The sequence below is a fragment of the Oncorhynchus tshawytscha genome, linkage group LG29, assembly GCF_018296145.1.
Source record: "Oncorhynchus tshawytscha isolate Ot180627B linkage group LG29, Otsh_v2.0, whole genome shotgun sequence".
NCBI classification, from domain to species: domain Eukaryota; kingdom Metazoa; phylum Chordata; class Actinopteri; order Salmoniformes; family Salmonidae; genus Oncorhynchus; species Oncorhynchus tshawytscha.
In genome coordinates this window covers 22,078,417-22,099,827 of record NC_056457.1, presented here as the reverse complement: position 1 = coordinate 22,099,827, position 21,411 = coordinate 22,078,417, and the positions used below count along the sequence as shown (strand labels likewise).

General features: G+C 43.7%; 1 protein-coding gene across 3 annotated transcripts in view; it reads right to left on the bottom strand.

Annotated features, from left to right (window-relative positions):
* The window catches only part of LOC112227747 (dipeptidyl aminopeptidase-like protein 6), a 356,992-nt gene that overhangs the window by 212,055 nt on the left and 123,526 nt on the right, over positions 1–21,411 (bottom strand). The window contains exon 1 of one of the 3 annotated variants that reach the window (XM_042308486.1): positions 17,702–18,076. The exons of the other annotated variants lie outside the window; for them this stretch is intronic. Coding sequence (XP_042164420.1) covers positions 17,702–17,755 — 54 coding nt within the window. The 5' untranslated portion in view covers positions 17,756–18,076. Of the gene's footprint in view, positions 1–17,701; positions 18,077–21,411 lie in introns of those variants that run through there. 3 annotated transcript variants of the gene reach the window in all.

Here is a 21,411-nt window from a genome sequence, read left to right as displayed (position 1 = left end):
GCAAAATGGTTGTGGCAAAATGACTTCAGGACAACAAAGTCAAGGTATTGGAGTGGCCATCACAAAGCACTGACCTCAATCCCATAGAAAATTTGTGGGCAGAACTGAAAAGGCGTGTGTGAGCAAGGAGGCCTACAAACCTGACTCAGTTACACCAGCTCTGTTAGGATGAATGGGACAAAATTCACCCAGATTATTGTGGGAAGCTTGTGGAAGGCTACCCGAAACGTTTGACCCAAGTTAAACAATTTAAAGGCAATGCTACCAAATACTAATTGAGTGTATGTAAACTTCTGACCCACTGGGAATGTGATGAAAGAAATAAAAGCTGAAATAAATCACTCCCTCTACTATTATTCTGACATTTCACATTCTTAAAATAAAGTGGTGATCCTAACAGACCTAAAACAGGGAATTTTTACTAGGATTAAATGTCAGCAATTATGAAAAACTGAGTTTAAATGTAGTTGGCTAAGGTGTATGTAAACTTCCGACTTCAACTGTATATAGTTTTGCAGGTGGTGGAGTATGAATGAGAAAAGAGTTAATGGATTTCAGAGAATGTGGTCATTGAAAGCATTTTGTGTGAAAGCAATGAAAAATAATTCACAGTTTGGTCCACATACACTTCTGTTTCGCTGACCGTGTGAAGAGTTTTGACAATGTGACTTCAACTGTACAATTAGGCTTAGCCCTATTCTCACTGGACTAGATTTACTAGAGAATGTTGGTTATGAATATATTACCCTAGAATGTCTGTTATTCCAGAGGACGATTCAGATGGGATTCGTTTTTTCCAAACTGCCCCCTGTAATTCTTTCTTTTTTCCAATAAATTGACAGTTATGACAGAAGCCTGGAGGTGTTTTTTCTAGGCGTGACGATATTTTAACAAGTCCGGGAGACAACAGGGCTACACTGATAACTCAAGCTAGTTTCTAAACCAAACCAAACCATCTTTGGTATCAATTTGAATTGAGGAAGTGTGATCATAATCATTAGGATATTTTAGTGATTCGCAGTAAACGTGTAAATATCCCCCAGCCTTCAGATGTAAGCAAAACAGTGCACTTGCACTTGCGATGCGTTTTAAGGCTATGGATGCAAAAGTGAACATATAATTTTCAAAACTTTAGGTCAGTTGTATGCTGCTTTGTGATCTATTAACAGCAAGGGTTACACAATATTTTGTACTGATGCATTTGGCGATATTCAATTCATACGCACAAAACATTACCAAAAGCATTCACTGTGAAAGTTGATACATGTAGACTCTCCATGCTGTATATAGGCTATGTGCTGCACATCGTTCAATTTATCGAATCAGTTATTGTTTTTTCTTGCTCAAACCGTGAGCAACACTTGTCAACCGCCGACATTTCTCTCAAGTCACAGGGATGCCGATTCGCACGGGACTAGTATTATCACGGGATCTTGGAGTTTGCCAAAAAACAGTAGGTTATTCTGGCTGGAATTGTTACTCTCTTGCCATGTACAAATTACTGACATGGCAAATTCGGGCGGGACTAAAATGACAGATATGGTGTTTTGTGCTTGTGCACATAATTACATTATCCGACTCACCCCCAGTAAACTAATCAGGTCAGAATAGGGTTGAAAGCAAGGGCTGTTTCCTCGTCTCTGCTGTTGCTGGCTCCGCCACATTGTTTTCAATCCCAATATGCTGGTTATCTTTGCTATTATGCATATAGCAACATAGGGAATGGTGCCAATTCTACATGGCACTGAAGATCAATTTTCAGAACCGCGGACAGTGACCATATCCAACGCGGGAGAAAGCGCATTTGCTATAAACTATTAGATTTATTAGTGTCGCAACATTCTTTCTTCATAATATAACCATATACAATTTCAGTATCACGTTTTAGAGTGATTGACTATGCCATCTCTGTGGCTTCCGCAATGGATTAGTCCACTGAGACAAGCACGAATCAGGCAGGTGTCTTGTATATCATGAAAAATAAAAAATTGCTACTGCTCGACTAAAGAGATTGGGTTGGTTTGCTAGCGATTAGCAGGTTAGCATTCAGAATGTCACCTGTCAGTCATTGGGGGACAAAGGCTGTTGGGAGCCTGCAGGACAGGTAGACTAGCAGAGCAGGATGCTTCCTGCATGGCTGCACCTCCCTGGTTTATTACTTGACTGATTTATTTATTTTCGCTGCAAGCGATGCTGACTGATGCACAACGCACACGCCAAACCATGTTTTATTTGTACCTCCAGATGTCCTGAAATTATGAGTTGAGAGGTGGAGAGTGGGAGGAGAGGGAGACAGTATAAAAGTAGACGATAGAGTGGAAGAAAGAAAGGAAAGAAAGAAAATAGTTCTGTGTGTTTGTTCAGTGTCATTATTTGTTTTAATTTTTAAAGAATAGAACAATATTTGTAGACACACATTTACAGTATTGAAATATTTTCCCCAGTAACTTACAAGGAACCCCCTGTCTAAATCTATCAAATTCAGTTCACACGTACACTAGAGGTCTCCTCGGGTGCAAAAAGTTGCAACCTGAACAGAACAGACCCAAGGACAATGATTTAAAAAAGGGACCCGGACCTGAGAACAATCAGACCCGAACCCAAAAGGACCCAACGACAACTAGACCAGACTGGACACAATTGACAAAAAAACAAATGTTTATCAGCCAAGTACAGTTGAAGCCGGAAGTTTACATACTGTAACGGTTTTCTAGTGGTGATGAAAGAGAGTCGGACCAAACTGCAGCGTGTCGATTGCGATCCATGTTTAATATACCAAAGAAAACACGAACTTACAAAAAAACAATAAACGAAACCGAAACAGCCTATCTGGTGCAAACTAACAACGAGTACACATAGGACACTAAGGACAATCACCCACGACAAACTCAAAGAATATGGCTGCCTAAATATGGTTCCCAATCAGAGACAACGATAAGCACCTGCCCCTGATTGAGAACCACTCCAGACAGCCATAGACCTTGCTAGACAACCCATAAAGCTACAATCCCAATACCACCACCAAAACCCCAAGACAAACACACCACAATTTCAAAAACCCCATGCCACACCCTGGCCTGACCAAATACATAAAAATAAACACAAAATACTTTGACCAGGGCGTGACAGAACCCCCTAAGGTGCGGACTCCCGAACGCACCTCAAAACAATAGGGAGGGTCCGGGTGGGCGTCTGTCCATGGTGGCGGCTCCGGCGCGGGACGTGGACCCCACTCCTTTAATGTCTTAGTCCCCTCTCCCTTCGTCCCTGGATAGTCCACCCTCGCCGCCGACCATGGCCTAGTAGTCCTCACCCAGAACCCCACTGGACTGAGGAACAGATCGGGACTGAAGGACAGCTCGGGACCGAGGCAGCTCGGGACTGAGGGGAAGCTCGGGAGTGAGAGAAAGCTCAGGAGTGAGAGAAAGCTCAGGAGTGAGAGAAAGCTCAGGAGTGAGAGAAAGCTCAGGAGTGAGAGGAAGCTCAGGAATGAGAGGAAGCTCAGGAGTGAGAGGAAGCTCAGGAGTGAGAGGAAGCTCAGGAGTGAGAGGAAGCTCAGGAGTGAGAGGAAGCTCAGGAGTGAGAGGAAGCTCAGGAGTGAGAGGAAGCTCAGGCAGGTAGATATCTCTACCAGCTCCTGGCTGGCTGGTGGTTTCAGCAGATCCTGGCTGACTGGCAGATCCTGGCTGACTGGCAGATCTGGAAGAGTCTGGTTGACTGGCAGATCTGGAAGAGTCTGGTTGACTGGCAGATCTGGAAGAGTCTGGTTGACTGGCAGATCTGGAAGAGTCTGGTTGACTGGCAGATCTGGAAGAGTCTGGTTGACTGGCAGATCTGGAAGAGTCTGGTTGACTGGCAGATCTGGAAGAGTCTGGCTGACTGGCAGATCTGGAAGAGTCTGGCTGACTGGCAGATCTGGAAGAGTCTGGCAGACTGGCGATGCTGGGCAGACCGGCGGCGCCGGGCAGACTGGCGGCGCCCGGGCAGACTGGCGGCGCCGGGCAGACTGGCGACGCTGGGCAGACTGGCGGTGCTGGGCAGACTGGCGGTGCTGGGCAGACTGACGACGCTGGGCAGACTGGGACGCTGGGCAGACTGGCGGTGCTGGGCAGACTGGCGATGCTGGGCAGACTGGCGATGCTGGGCAGACTGGCGATGCTGGGCAGACTGGCGATGCTGGGCAGACTGATGGCGATGCTGGGCAGACTGGCGATGCTGGGCAGACTGGGGGCACTGGCGGCGCTGGGCAGACTGGCGGCACTAGCTGCTCCATATAGGCTGACAGCTCTGGCGGCTTCTTACAGACTGACCGCTCTGGCGGCTCCGTGCTGACTGGCAGCTCCTTGCAGACTGGCAGCTCCTTACAGACTGACAGCTCCGTGCAGACTGACAGCTCCGTGCAGACTGACAGCTCCGTGCAGACTGGCTGCTCCATGCAGACTGGCTGCTCCATGCAGACTGACAGCTCTGGCTGCTTCATGCAGACTGACAGCTCTGGCTGCTCCATGTAGACTGGCTGCTTCATGCAGACTGACAGCTCGGGCTGCTTCATGTAGACTGACAGCTCTGGCTGCTCCATGCGGACTGACAGCTCTGGCTGCTCCATGTAGACTGACTGCTTCATGCAGACTGGCAGCTCGGGCTGCTTCCTGTAGACTGACAGCTCTGGCTCCTCCATGCAGACTGACAGCTCTGACTGCTCCATGCAGACTGACAGCTCTGGCTGCTTCATGCAGACTGGCAGCTCTGGCTGCTCTATGTAGACTGGCTGCTTCATGCAGACTGGCAGCTCGGGCTGCTTCATGTAGACTGACAGCTCTGGCTGCTCCATGCGGACTGACAGCTCTGGCTGCTCCATGCAGACTGACAGCTCTGGCTGCTCCATGCGGACTGACAGCTCTGGCTGCTCCATGCGGACTGACAGCTCTGGCTGCTCCATGTAGACTGGCTGCTTCATGCAGACTGGCAGCTCGGGCTGCTTCATGTAGACTGACAGCTCTGGCTGCTCCATGTAGACTGGCTGCTTCATGCAGACTGGCAGCTCTGGCTGCGCTGAACAGGCGGGAGACTCCTGCAGCGCTGTGTCGGAGGAAGGCTCTGGCTGCGCTAAACAGGCGGGAGACTCCGGCAGCGCAGGAGAGGAGAAAGGCTCTGGCTGCGCTAAACAGGCGGGAGGCTCCGGCAGCGCTGTAGAGGAGGAAGGCTCTGGCTGCGCTAAACAGGCGGGAGACTCCAGCAGCGCAGGAGAGGAGAAAAGCGCTGGCTGCGCTGAACAGGCGAGGCACACTGAAGGCCTGGTGCGTGGTGCTGGAACTGGTGGTACTGGATCGAGGACACGCACAGGAAGCCTGGTGCGGGGAGCTGCTACCGGAGGGCTGGGGTGTGGAGGTGGTACTGGATAGACCGGACCGTGCAGGCGCACTGGGGCTCTTGAGCACCGAGCCTGCCCAACCTTACCTGGTTGAATGCTCCCGGTTGCCCTGCCAGTGCGGCGAGGTGGAATAGCCTGCACTGGGCTATGCAGGCGAACCGGAGACACCGAGCGCAAGGCTGGTACCATGTAAGCCGGCCCAAGGAGACGCACTGGGGACCAGATGCGTAGAGCCGGCTTCATGGCATTTGGCTCGACGCTCAATCTAGCCCGGCCGATACGCGGAGCTGGAATATACCGAACCGGGCTGTGCACCCGCACTGGAGACACCGTGCGCTCCACAGCATAACACGGTGCCTGCCCGGTCTCTCCAGCCCCCGGTAAGCACAGGGAGTTTGCGCAGGTCTCCTACCTGGCATAGCCATACTCCCTGTAAGCCCCCCCCCAAGAAATTTTTGGGGCTGACTCTCGGGCTTCCATCCGCTCTGCCGTGCTAGCTCCTCATAATGCCGCCTCTCTGCTTTTGCTGCCTCCAGCTCGGCTTTGGGGCGACAATAATCTCCAGGCTCATTCCAGGGTCCTTTACCGTCCAATTCCTCCTCCCATGTCCATAACTCCAGGTGGTGCAACCTCTCCCACTGTAGCTGCTGCTGCTCCTGCTGCTGCTGCCTGTTGACACGCCGCTTGGTCCGTTGGTGGTGGGTGATTCTGTAACGGTTTTCTAGTGGTGATGAAAGAGAGTCGGACCAAACTGCAGCGTGTCGATTGCGATCCATGTTTAATATACCAAAGAAAACACGAACTTACAAAAAACAATAAACGAAACCGAAACAGCCTATCTAGTGCAAACTAAAAACGAGTACACATAGGACACTAAGGACAATCACCCACGACAAACTCAAAGAATATGGCTGCCTAAATATGGTTCCCAATCAGAGACAACGATAAGCACCTGCCCCTGATTGAGAACCACTCCAGACAGCCATAGACCTTGCTAGACAACCCATAAAGCTACAATCCCAATACCACCACCAAAACCCCAAGACAAACACACCACAATTTCAAAAAACCCCATGCCACACCCTGGCCTGACCAAATACATAAAAATAAACACAAAATACTTTGACCAGGGCGTGACACATACACTTAGGTTAGAGTCATTAAAACTTGTTTTTCAACCACTCCACAAATTTCTTGTTAATTAAAACTTCTTATGGCTGGGGGGCAGTATTGAGTAGATTGGATGAATAAGGTGGCCAAAGTAAACGGCCTGCTCCCAGTTGCTAATATATGCATATTATTAGTATTGGATAGTATTGGATAGAAAACATTCTGAAGTTTCTAAAACTGTTTGACTGATGTCTGTGAGTATAACAGAACTCATATGGCAGGCAAAAACCTGAGGAGAAATCCAAACAGGAAGTGAGAAATCTGTGGCAGGGTATGTACCTAACACAGGTCCCATTGAAATCCGCTTGAGATATTAATGATGTTGCACTTCCTAGGGCTTCCATTAGATGTCAACCGTCTATAGAAATGTGAATGAGGCTTCTACTGTGTTGTGGGACTGAATGACAGCAGAATGAATCAGGTGTCTGGCAGTCAGCCATTTTTTGGTCATGCGCATTGCACATGATAGCGACCTGCGTTCCATGGCTCCTGAAAACACAAAGGAACACTGGTTGGAACATTATTGAAGATTAATGTTAAAAACATCGTAATGATTGATTCGGTACTTAGTTTGAAATGTTACTTCGACCTGTAATATAACTTTTTGAAGTTTTTGTCCGACGTAACGCTGACCAGAACGAGCGTTTGGATATGTATACCAAACGCGCTAACTAAAAGTAGCCAATTGGACATAAATAACGGACATTATCAAACAAATCAAGCATTTATTGTGGACCTGGGATTCCTTGGAGTGCATTCTGATGAAGATCAAAGGTAAGGGAATATTTAGCATGTAATTTATGGTTTATGTTGACTACAACATGGCGGCTATTTTGACTTGATCTGAGCACCGTCTCAGATTATTGCATGGTTTGCTTTTTCAGTAAGGTTTTTTGAAATCTGACACAGCGGTTGCATTAAGGAGAGGTATATCTATAATTCCATGTGTATAACTTGTATTATCATCTACATTTATGATAAGTATTTATGTTGAATTGATGTGGCTATGCAAAATCCCTGGCTGTTTTTGGAACTAGTGAATGTAACGCGCCAATGTAAACTTTATCAAACAAAACATACATGTATTGTGTAATATGAAGTCCTATTAGTGTCATATGATGAAGATCATCAAAGGTTAGTGGTTCATTTTATCTCTATTTGTGGTTTTTGTGACTCCTCTCTATGGCTGGAAAAATGTGTTTTATTGTGACTAGGTGCTGACCTAACATAATCGTTTGTGGTGCTTTTGCTGTAAATCCTATTTGAAATTGGACACTGTGGTGGGATTAACAACAAGAATACCTTAAAAATGGTATAAGATACATGTATGTTTGAGGAATTGTAATTATGAGATTTCTGTTGGTTTTGAATTTGGCGCCCTGCACTTTCAGTGGCTGTTGTCATATCATCCCGGTAACGGGATTGCAGCCCAAAGAGGTTTAACAAACTATAGTTTTGGCAAGTCAGTTAGGAAATCTACTTTGTGCATGACACAAGTAATTTTCCAACAATTGTTTACAAACAGATTATTTCACTTATAATTCACTGTATCATAATTCCAATGGGTCAGAAGTTTACATTCACTAAGTTGACTGTGCCTTTAAACAGCTTGGACATTTCCAGAAAATGATGTCATGGCTTTAGAAGCTTCTGATAGGCTAATTGACATCATTTGAGTCAATTGGAGGTGTACCTGTGGATGTATTTCAAGGCCTACCTTCAAACTCAGTGCCCCTTTGCTTGACATCATGGGAAAATCAAAAGAAATGAGCCAAGACCTCAGAAAATATATTGTAGACCTCCACAAGTCTGGTTCATCCTTGGGAGCAATTTCCAAACGCCTGAAGGTACCACGTTCATCTATACAAACAATAGTACGCAAGTATAAACACCATGGGTGTCACGCCCTGACCTTAGAGAGATGTTTAATATCTCTATTTGGTTAGGTCAGGGTGTGATTTGGGGTGGGCATTCTATGTTGTCTATTTCTTTGTTTTTGCCGAGTATGGTTCCCAATCAGAGGCAGCTGTCTATCGTTGTTTCTGATTTGGAATCATACTTAGGCAGTCTTTTTCCCACCTGTGTTTATGGGTAGTTATTTTCTGTTTAGTCTCTTACCTGACAGAACTGTTATCTTTCGTTTTGTTACTTTGTTCGAGTGTTTTTGATCAAATAAATCATGAACACTTTTCACGCTGCGCTTTGGTCCACTCCTTCCGATGACAGGCGTTACAATGGGACCACGCAGCCGACATACCGCTCAGGAAGGAGACGCGTTCTCTCTCCTAGAGATGAACGTACTTTGGTGCGAAAAGTGCAAATCAATACCAGAACAACAGCAAGGGACCTTGTGAAGAAGCTGGAGGAAACCGGTGCAAAAGTATCTATATCCACAGTAAAACGAGTCCTATATCAACATAACTTGAAAGTCTGCTCAGCAAGGCAGAAGCCACTGCTCCAAAACTGCCATAAAAAAAATTACTGTTTGCAACTGCACATGGGGACAAAGATTGTACTTTTTGGAGAAATGTCCTCTGGTCTGATGAAACTAAAATAGAACTGTTTGGCCATAATGACCATTGTTATGTTTGGAGGAAAAAGGGGGAGGTTTGCAAGAACACCATTCCAACTGTGAAGCACGGGGGTGGCAGCATCATGTTGTGGGGGTGCTTTGCTGCAGAAGGGACTGGTGCACTTCACAAAATAGATGGCATCATGAGGTAGGAAAATTGTGTGGATATATTGAAGCAATATCTCAAGACATCAGTCAGGAAGTTAAAGCTTGGTCGCAAATGGGTCTTCCAAATGGACAATGACCACAAGCATACTTGCACAGTTGTGACAAAATGGCTTAAGGACAACAAAGTCAAGGTATTGAAGTGGCCATCACAAGCCCTGACCTCAATCCTATGGAAAATTTGTGGGCAGAACTGAAAAAGCGTGTGTGAGCAAGGAGGCCTACAAACCTGACTCAGTTACACCAGCTCTGTCAGGGGGAATGTGCCAAAATTCACCCAACTTATTGTGGGAAGCTTGTGGAAGGCTACCCGAAATGATTGACTCAAGTTAAACAATTTAAAGGCAATGCTACCAAATACTAATTGAGTGTATGTAAACTTCAGACCCACTGGGAATGTGATGAAAGAAATAAAAGCTGAAATAAATCATTCTCTCTACTATTATTCTGACATTTCACATTCTTAAAATAAAATAATGATCCTAACTGACCTAGGACAGGGAATTTTTACTAGGATTAAATGTCAGGAATTGTGAAAAACTGAGTTTAAATGTATTTGGCTAAGGTGTATGTAAACTTCTGACTTCAGCTGTAGCTCTTCTGTGACATATGTTGGCTAGGCCAATTAAAGTCAATAAATCAACCTTATTAGCATAAAATAAATATGCTATAGACTATGCAGAGTCATGTCCACTCAGGTCTATCAGTTGTAGTTACATAGACCCAAGACCCGATGACAATCAAAAAGAACCCGATCCGAGGGAAAGGTTTCATTTTGGACCCGCTTGTGTCCCGAGTCGGGTCTCAGGTATTCGGGTGGACCCGTAAAGACCTCTAACACACTCACACAGACACAAACCTCTGCTTACTAGAAACACGTCTAGCTGCAGTTTAAAGATCCATACTTGTTTAAAGCTTTGTAATTACACCCCAAAACTTAATCCATTGTCTGACGGCTTTTTAATTTGTTATGGTAGCGAGTCACGTCCAATTCTTGACTCAAAGACGATGTAATTGGCCTTAAAACTTTAGCCAATGCTTTTCTTTGGAAAAATCAATGCATTTAATTTCTTCTGCCTTGCTTTTTCATACAGTATTCAGGCCAGGAGAAGGAAAAGGTTGTGCGAGTGACAACAAAAGCAACAGGCTGAAAGTCACTATTGATTTGTTTGTGAGGAATTATGACTATAAAAGCCACGAGAAATCTGTCCGGGAGACAAAAGTCCTCTGAGAAAATCCCCTTGTTCAAATTCTATCAGTTGATACGTCTTACATTTTACACCATCTGTCATTTTATAATGAGAGAAAACAATCAATAATGACCTTTTGTGATTTCCACTCCACAGTAATTTTCTTCACAATCCAGAGCTCCTCTCTGTACAGACCATTTCTGGATGGAATACAGGACTAAACTTAACAGAGGGAACCCTATAGCAGTGTTTCTCAAACTTCACCTAGCGGACCATGAGACGTTTCAGAATGTTCTTGCAGCCCTGAACTAACACCCACCCACCTGACTAGTACACCTGACTAGCACACCTTTTTTTCAGGGGGGGGTTACATTGTTACTAGGATCCCCATTAGCCGACGCCAACGGCTAATGATCCATTTTAGAATAAGGCTGTAACACAACAAAATGTGGAAAAAGTGAAGGGGTCTGAATACTTTCCGAATGCACTGTAAGGGGGGGACCATAGATAAATTCCCGAGTTGATTTAAAACCTGTGTTTAACCCTTTATCATGGTTGGTGTCTTGACGGATTTGTCCAAAATCTTGTGACATAAAACAGCGTAAGTTGTTGTTATATCATATATTAAGCATTAATCAGTTAAATTAAATTAGACATTGAACTTGAACCTTGTAAGAATTTCGGATCTAACTGTCAAGACAGATTTTTGTATAGAGAACTCAGAAATGCAGTGTAACTACGTAACATTTAGTGTCTCCTTATCTTACGGGATGAAAACTGTTTTCATGGGCACACAAATGATAAAACAATTATAAATGTGATTGCAAAATTGAATGCTTCTAACTGAAAAAGTCACTCACTTTGATACTTAAAACCTAAATTGATACTGTCATCAATGTGGTTCTTCAATAATGATGCATAATACTTGTTTGATGCCATTTGGTGTCTAGCTGATTAGTTACGCTGTGATATTTTCACACATCATCATATGATCCAGGAAGGAATTTTACGAATGACAGTCAAGTGGCGAACAGCTTTTGTGATAGCATGCACTATGGAATGTCCAGAAGGAACGCATGGAATGTCCAGAATATTTTGGTGTCTCATTCGTTACGCCGGTGAAAACAGTTGTACCTAACTATTCCTATGAATTATTCTGGATATAATGACAAAAAATTGCATAGCCTAGTGGGCTTATTCATAATATCATCTGGTAATGAAATAACATGACACATTTTAAACAGTACTAGGGGCTTGAAGTAGCATACGTGAACTTGAATTTGGAGCTCAGAAGTACTGGAATAGGCCTACTGCACCTTGAAAATCAGACATTTCCTCAATTTGGTGCTTGAAAAGTCCTTGTAATTATAGTAGCCCATTTCTAAGTTCTCCTGCTCCATTAAAATTATCCATGATTTAAATTTTATCAGTTTTTGTGAGAGATGTGGCCACTTTTGTTTGTTTCCCGCCGCTTCAATTGAAGGGTGTTGCGCTACTCTGTTGCGGTAAAACCATGTGTGGTCAATTTGAGGATGACAACATCTAATTTTGGCTTAAACTTGGCTTTCCATACAAATCCTTCCATTAAAAAAGGAACCTGGTTTTTGGTCAGATTGATGCTACTGCTAATCATGGCTTTATTATGTGCCTGCGTTGGCCACATACTGTACAGTGCCTTCAGAAAGTATTCATACCCCTGATCAATACACGTTAGTTTCCCCTTCTGGCAGCGATTACAATTGTGTCTCTTTTCCACCTGGATGGTACAATATTATCCCATTATTCTTTTCAAAATTCTTCAAGCTCTGTCAAATTGGTCATTGACCATTGTTGGACAACCATTTTCAAGTCTTGCCATAGATTTTGGGGGGGATGATTCTGTATTTGAAATTCACTGCTCAACTGAGGTACAGAGATGAGGTAGGCATTCTATATTATGCCTTATATGTTTATTTTATTTAACCTTTATTTAACTAGGCAAGTCAGTTAAGAACAAATTCTTACTTACAATGATGGCCTACCCCAGCCAACTCAGGGTATGTACAATTATATAAATGATTAGTCCTTGAAAATTACAATTAACTGCTTGAATTTGACTTGTCAATGTGTGTATGAACCCTGCTTCAAGGATGTATAGTCCTAGGTCTATGCTATTGTATAGGTGGAGTCATGGGCCAATTTGCATATATTTACTTCTATTCCTTTAAGTACACGTGAAACTGCATGAAAATCCTTTTTACTTTTGTTTCAAAACATTTTGAAATGTTGATCCCAATGTCACACATTGGCCCCATTATTTATAGAAAGACCCACATACAAAATCAATTATTTCACACACATTATCTAGATGCTGACTGTTAGCACTGCTGACTGTTAGCTTTAGATGAGGCAGGTGAACCTGCAATCACCGCACTCGACATGAGATCCTCTCTAAACATTACAAGGATATGCCTCTGAATATATACAGCACACATGCGGTTGGTGGCACCTTAATTGGGGAAACTGGCTAGTGGTAATGGCTGGAGCGGAATTAGCGTAACGGTATCAAATAAATCTAACGCATGGTTTCCATGTATTTGATGCCATACCATTCGCTCCATTCCAGACATTATTATGAGCTGTCCTCCCCTCAGCAGCTTCCACTGATCCAGCAACACCTCCCCCATAGACATTCCTGTCTCTTCTGTAGATGGTATACTGAACAAAAATATAAATACCGAACAAAAATATAAATGCAACAATTTAACAATTTCAAAGATTTCACTCAGTTACAATTCATATAAGGAAATCGGTAAATTTAAATAAATGCATTAGGCCCTAATCTATAGATTTCACATGACTGGGCAAGGGCACAGCCATAGGTGGGCCTGGGGGGGCATAGGCCCACCCACTGGGGAGCCAGGTCCAGCCAATCAGAATGAGTTTTTCCCCCTAAAGGGCTTTATTACAGACATAAATATGCCTCAGCACCCCCTCAGACGAACCTGTAGGTGAAGAATCCGGATTTGGAGGTCCTGGGCTGGCGTGGTTACACATGGTCTGCGGCTGTGAGGCCGGTTAGATGTCCTACCAAATTCTCTAAAACGAAGTTGGAGGTTGCTTATGGTAGAGAAACAAACTTTCAGTTCTCTGGCAACAGCTCTAGTGGAGATTCCTGCAGTCAGCATACCAATTGCACACTCCCTCAAAACTTGAGACATCTGTGGTATTGTGTTGTGTGACAACTTAGTCCCCAACACAAGGTGCACCTGTGTAATGATCATGCTGTTTAATCATCTTCTTGATTTGCCACACTTGTCAGGTGGATTATTTTGGAAAAGAAGAAATGCTCAGTAACAGGGAAGTAAACCAATTTGTGCTCCAAATTGTTTTTGTGTATTGCTAGTGCTGTATCAAAGGAATTATCTAAGTGAGTCTCAGAAATTGCTAACATATGAACGTTATCGGATGTTAGCAAGTTATTGATTTCATTTTAGCCATTTCCTGGGTAGCTTATCGGAGATAGACATAATTATGGAAAAGAACAAACAAAGCAAGAAAAAACCTTATTCAGCAGTTCATCAATCAGTTGGTGTGTATAAGTCTGTGTGTGTGTGTGTGTGTGTGTGTGTGTGTGTGTGTGTGTGTGTGTGCTGTCATCCCTTCCAGGCTTTTGGGAAGAGTTTGGGAGGGTGGACAATGAGTCTGTCATAGTGGATGTAAGCAAATTCCCCACATGCTCTGGCAGCTTTCATGACTGGGATAAGTTCTTTCCTCTTCTGGCGCACAGCTTCAGGATAGTCCTTGTTGAGGAAGATGTATGTTCTTGTCAAGTTCTAGGCTCTTTCCAGAACAGTTACCTTGTCCTTGAACATCAGGAATTTGACCACTATTGTCCTGGGCCTGGCACCTGGGCCGGAGGTGGGTTTTCCAGTCCTGTGGGCGCGCTACATCGCAATCTTCCTGTGGTCTATCTTCAAATTCCCCATTGATCATATCCCTCACTTTGTCCTCAGACTCTGTCCAGGTCTCATGTGGAGATTCTGCTATCCTTGATTGTCCCTCAAGATAAATCAGATTTCTCTGTCATTGTTATCATGGATTCACATACAGAACTGATGTCCTATGTCAATAACTTACATATATGTTTCATCTTTCTGTTCTCTTGTTTAAACTCATTGAGCTGATCCTGGGAGAACTATAAACTGTTCTTCAGGTCCTGGACCTCTCTGGTCAGATCATCCATTATTTTATTAGTTGACTCCATCAGTATTTGGATACAACACTTGAAGCTATTTTCTTGTTGTTGTAACAACGCATGTAGAACTATTTTTGTTCATTTAAAAAGTGAATTCACCTGTGATAGAGAGACACCACTGTCCTCAACGGTACTCATACTGGCTTTGGTCTTTGTCATGGTAGCAATGTAGGCTACGCTGTTGTTACTCCAAGCAGTTCCAGATTGGGCAGGTCACAGGGCAGATGGAAACAGCAACAAACAGCAGGGATCCAAACAGCCACACTGGGGACAATCAGTGGTCCTAGCCGGCCTGTGCACAAGCTGCTAAGGAAACCTGGCTAGCTTGACAGCTAGCTAACGTTATTTAGAAGCTAGGCGCCAACGAGGGAACAATGAGCTACTTCTCTGGAGCGAAATTTATCTGCTATTGTCGCTTGAAAATACAGTGAATGTCCAACACCTTAATTTGATGTTATATGTTGAAAATTGTCTGAAAATAAATCTGTTAATTCATAGTTATTTTGCAAAAGAAATCCACAAGAAAGATACGCGTTTCAATGCATGGCACCGGAACACCTAGCACACCTGACGAGCACACATGATTGAGAAACAGCTTCTCAGCTTAAGGCCATCAGACTGCTAAACAGCAATCACTAACTCAGAGGCTGCTGCCTACATTGAGACCCAATCACTGGACACTTTAATAAATGGACCACTAGTCACTTTAAACAATGCCACTTTAAATAATGTCACTTTAATAATGTTTACATATCTTACATTACTCATATCACACGTATATACAGTATTTTATACCATCTACTGCACCTTGCCTATGCCGCTCAGCCATCGCTCATCCGTATACTTATATGTACATATTCTCATTCACCCCTTTAGATTTGTGTGTATTAGCTAGTTGTTGGGGAATTGTTAGATTACTTGTTAGATATTACTGCACTGTCGGAACTAGAAGCACAAGCATTTCGCTATACTTGCATTAACATCTGCTAACAATGTGTATGTGACCAATAACATTTTATTTTATTTTGATTTGATTTGATTGGACTAGTAAAGGGCTTGACGATGATTAGTTGACAAGTTGAACCAGCTAGTTCTCAAATAGATCATGTAAAGGCTGAAGGTAACTGAGGAGAGGTTTGGGAAATGCTGCCCTACGACACTGGCTGTCAATAGCCACATCTAGTCCTGCATCTGTCCACCCTAGCAGAAACCATCTCACTTCCAAACGACTACATAAAAAACACAATTCCTCATCCCATAATACATCACCACGTTCCACTCCCAAATAAACCATCAACGAACGTCTCTAAACCCGGGACTTATCTCCCCACCTCGGAGTTAAAGCATGATCATTGTTCAAAGAGAAAGATATCCGTCTGAGCTGGGGCACTATATTTCATGGGGGAGAAGGCTTGGAGTACTGTAGCGTGAGAGAGACCGAGTGGAATTAGACACATTAGCTGGGAAATGAAACGTCTTAACAAAAAAGGAGTGATGTTACTCGCTCGGGAAGGTAAGAGGGGGGAATGTGAAACTTTGTATTAAAGCTGGCACATCAATAACATACAGGCCTCGCCATATTACATCAGGCTGCCATCGGGCTCTAAGTCATCTGGGGTGTATTGATTACGCAAACCACTTACGAACCAAACGAAAGTAAACAGACCAAAACAAGAGTTTCTATTGGACAAATTCTGGTAGGCCCATCCCTGTTTAGTTTTCTTCAGTCTAAGAAACGTTTTGCAGCAGAGTTGGCGGAATGAATACACCCCTGATCTCAGTAGTACCAAAGCCGTGAACCCAGGTTTAAGAACAAAGGGATGCCAGGCAGTGGATCCTGGTTGATCACATTAGTGACATCTTAACACTACAGAACTTACTACGTGGATGGAAGCAACATCATGGTTGTCTGGCCAAGAAATGAAAGGGTTTTTAAGCACATCCAAATTAATAACAGGAGCTGGACAAGAAGATCCAATACATAGAAAACACATTTATAGATTTGTTGAAACTTTTTTTTTTAATTAAAAAATTAAATCTCATGGACTGTCGGTCTTTACATACATAGCTCTATCTATGAATTGGAGAGTGGTTACATATCCCAACAATGTTACTTGTTCTGCTTTAAACCAAGATTGTGGGGCTCTCATTGAGTTGAAACACAGGATTGTGGCTCAAAACTACATGTCAGTCTACAAACCAATCTACTGAATCACTTTCACAAGAAAAGGATTGAAAGTCCAACCAACTAGAGAGAACTCCATAAGACTCACCACCATACAGAGAGTAGAAATGCTAATACACAGCCGTCCTGACTCATTACGTCGAGACAAAGAGGGGCCCAAATAAGCAGATAAATAAATAAATAGGACTGTGGATGATTTAACAAGGCAGCTCAAGCCCCTGATTGAACTCCGACCTCCAGGAGCCTTGAGAAAGGGAGGAGAGTTATGAAGGCTACCACTAAGGGGGGACACCTGCCCATGACCGTGCCGAATGCAAAAAGCTCCTGCGTCACACTCTGGTGCCTAGCTATGCCAAATGCATCAAGGTGTGACTCTTGCTCATAATTAAAAGCTGAATATCATTTAACTCGAAAAGCATAATAAAATATTTTTTAATAGTGAGCAAGTGATACGCTCCATTTTCTTGGATGTTCTTGTACTTTTTTGGCTGCACCTCAACTTATTGAAGAGCTGTCCACTCCTCTCCAGGCTATGCCAATGGAAAATATATCACCCCATTTGAACTCCATCGCCTTTGGGGGAGCCGGGAACGGCAATGCATGCATGCACATAGAGTGAATACGGCAACAACTACCGCTTATGATTGTCATTAAGAAAGGTGTGGTGGTGCAAATCATTTTCATGTAGTAATCATAAGAGAACAATAAATATTTTCAATATGCAATAACTTACAACTCCACAATTAAAGAGCACAGAACAATTAAAGAAAGCTCAATGTTACAATATGTAGGTTAGGGTGATAGCCCTTACCTTTTCTGATTTGGAGAAGGTGGCATTCTGTTGCATCTGCGTAACTATTAGCATGGCTGATTCGAACACAAGGTTCTTCAAAAAGCACTCCTCTGCCTCTCCCTCAGTGTGATTGAAGTCTTCGGTGTGGAGTGGGAAGATTAGCGTAGCCCTCTCTCAAACACAGACACATACACTCAGGAACCCCCCGTTGGCTGGCACACTCCCAAGCTGTACTTTCTCTCTCCAGTGAAACAATCACACCACGACAAGGCTCCTGTCTTCTGGGTTGCGCAATCTGTTTCTGAGGAGGGGCAGCTTTGGAATGTGTGTGTGTTTTAGCCTCTCGCTACTAGTAGTCTTTCCTGCTCCCCCCTTTTTCTCTCGCTCTCCCCCACTCTAGCTCTTTCTCCATCCCTCTTTCACTCTCTCATCCAGTCTCTCGAACTTGTTATCGACTCTCGATTCCCTCGCTTGGTCTATCCGTCTCTGTCTATCCAAGTCCTTTCCTGCAACTCTTGACTCCCATCCTTGTTTTCCTCCCTCTTCCCCCCTCTCTACTTAAAGCTCTTTCCCATAGGATACTGACTCATTTTTGGTGGGTTCAGCACCTGAGCTAAATTGGAGCTTTGCGCCTAAGCTGCAGGCTAGGTATAGAAGAGGCATCTGTCAGAATGCACAGCCAAGGGTGTACTATAGCAACTTTAGTGAGCCAAAAGTGTTTTTTTTAATATTTTCTTTTAAAGTGTGGGTGTGTGTTGACGCTCGCATGTATGTGTGCACAGTGACTTGGTGAATGAGAGGGATTCACTAATAATGTGAGACAGAGGGAGAGTGTGTATTTGACTGAACAGGAGGGTACTGATTTGTGTGAGTGTGTGTTTCCATGAGTGTCCATTTACATGTATGTTGCCACCTGCCAAACTATGGATCAATTCAATCAGTCCCAGCGGTGGGCTGTGATAAAACTCCAGTGATATTTATGCGCGCAGCCTCACGCCTCGTAAATGACACCGCCTCCTCCGAGGATAGGTCCCTGGCGCAATACGAGATGTTTTATTTATGTAGCATTTAAGGCTGCGGCGTGGCGAGCCAAAGTGCCAAAATAAAAAATAAAAAAACAATTTACACCAGCGCAACCTGGCTGCCTTTAGCGCGGGTGCTTCCACTAAATAAGCGGCATGAGGTTTGGAGGAGTGGGGATGAGAGATGGGCTAAAAGGTGGACTTGGAAAATATTGAGTTTCTTCCCAAAGATGAGGGAAGCACATGTGTCTGTAACAAGTAATCTCAGCAGTGGCAAATAACATCTGAAGAACAAAAAACTGGAGAGAAAAAATAACAGAAACACCAAATATATTCTGAAAGGTTTGAAGTAGGGTTGTGAAGCTTTTTTAACATTTAAAAACAGACATTTTTGTATCGGTTTCCCATGAAGTAAAATACATACAATTCCAAGTGAATTCTCAATGCAGCTGTGCTGCTACCAGCAACGGTTTGGGTCTCACGGTGCGTCCCTTTCAGATGGTGAAGCACCTGTACTACCATTATTGTACCTCAATTCCAACTCGCAAAGTTTGCATTTCCTTCTCATTTAACTTCTCAAAGTATTGCCATACAGGACTTTTCTAGTGTCGCTTGCCTTTGCCATTTTTCTAACAGCTAACGATGATGATGTAGTGGTGAAGAGTCCATTTTCTTTTTTTTCTTTTACCCCCTTTTTATCCCCAATTTCGTGGTATCCAATTGGTAGTAGTTACTGTCTTATCTCATCGCTGCAACTCCCGTACGGACTCGGGAGAGGCGAAGGTTGAGAGCCATGTGTCCTCCGTAACACAACCCAACCAAGCCGCACTGCTTCTTGACACAATGCACATCCAACCTGGAAGCCAGGCGCACCAATGTGTTGGAGGAAACACCGTACACCTAGCGACCTGGTCAGCGTGCACTGCGCCCGGCCAGCCACAGGAGTCGCTAGTGCGCGATGAGCAAGGATATCCCTGCCGGCCAAACCCTCCTAACCCGGATGACGCTGGGCCAACTGTGTGCCGCCCCATGGGACTCCTGGTCGCGGCCGGCTGCTCGAACCCAGAATCTCTGGTGGCACAGCTAGCACTGCGATGCAGTGCCTTAGACCACTGCGCCTCCCGGGAGGCCCCCGACTCCCATTTCTGAGTATCAAGATTCGCTTCTGCTAGGAATCGACTCCTAGGATTCAGTATTTTTGGAACGAGGAGACTGATTAGTTGTCTTGAACACAAACACTTGTATCTTTCGTAGTGAGCTTGCGAGGGACGGGGAGAGAGAGGTGAGGCACAGTATAGACAGGTTCGGCCACCAAGCAGACAGAGTCAGAACTGTGCACTAGCAACTTCAGTAAAGCAGAACCATCATCAATGAATAGGCTAGGATATTGAGATGAGCAAGACGCAACACTTTGCTCTCACAGTCAGTCAGTCACACAGTATCTGCCCATGTGCACGGGTTCGCTTCATGCTGATTACAGCGTGGTAGCCAGGGCAACAAAACAGAGAAATTGAGCCTCACGGTTCAACAGTCTCAGTTGTTGCGGAAATTGACCACTATGCTGTTTACTTTCTGCATCTATGTCATTTAAAAAAATAGTTTTTTCAGTTAGTTTTCTTAAATTAAGGATCCCAATTTAGTTTAAACGTTTTAGTTCCATTTGGAAGTGGCTCATCAACAATGTATTGAACCACAGCATTATTGGACAGCAAGTCTCAGTAATCCCATAAAGTAAATCAATTATAGATATTTAGGTATTAGGCCCGAGTCCTTGGATCTTTGAAAGAGATTTGGAGAAAATCCTGCAGCACAATCTCAGCAGGTCCATCTGGCAGACTGACACAGGTGCAAGCACAGCATTTTTCTGTGGGAGGTCTGAGTTGGGAAGTTGACACAGCCAATAGCTGGGGCAGGAAAAGGCACTTGCCTGGAAAAATTAAAATTAAATATTTAAGAATAGCTCAGGTCTCTGAATGACAAATATGAGTATTCATAATCTTAGTTAAAAATCTATTGAGAACAACTGAATTGAACATTTTATTCTATTTATTTTGATGAGTTAGTATTAATGTATACAGCACATATCATCAGCTACTGTGTGTCTGAAAACACATCCCCCTTATAGTTCTCCACCTTGACTAGCCTATTAAAAGTGTTGTGCAAATGTTGAATGTTCTCACTTCAACGTTCACTCCATTCCAACTGATTATTTGTTACTTTTATTTTCTACTTATCTATTTTTTACATAACATTTATTTTAAAAAAAACATTTTTTACCTCATAAAGCATCGTTGGTTAAGAGCTTCTACGTAAGCATTTCACTGTAAGGTCTACTACACCTGTTGTATTCGGCGCATGTGACAAATAAAATATCATTTGTTTTGATCGGTCGATTACCATAAATCCAGTGAATCTCTTAATTACAGAGCAACACATTTTGAAAATTACTGAGTGCTCTGACAAAGTTTAAGATAGCGTCCAGAACTTTATAGAGCATTTAAATGCTCCATTCCAAGGACTGAGCACCCCTTCAGCAGTGCAGTCAATAGTATGTATCCCTTAAGAAAAAAGGATGGATTTGAACACAAACAGAACAGTGAGGGGTAGTGAAAGAGCAGGAGTGTGTTTGAAAGCAGAGGCTGCTGAGTGTTTCAGATGTTAACTATGGGATTGTTAACAATCCTTCACTTCATAGGTCTCCCTGTT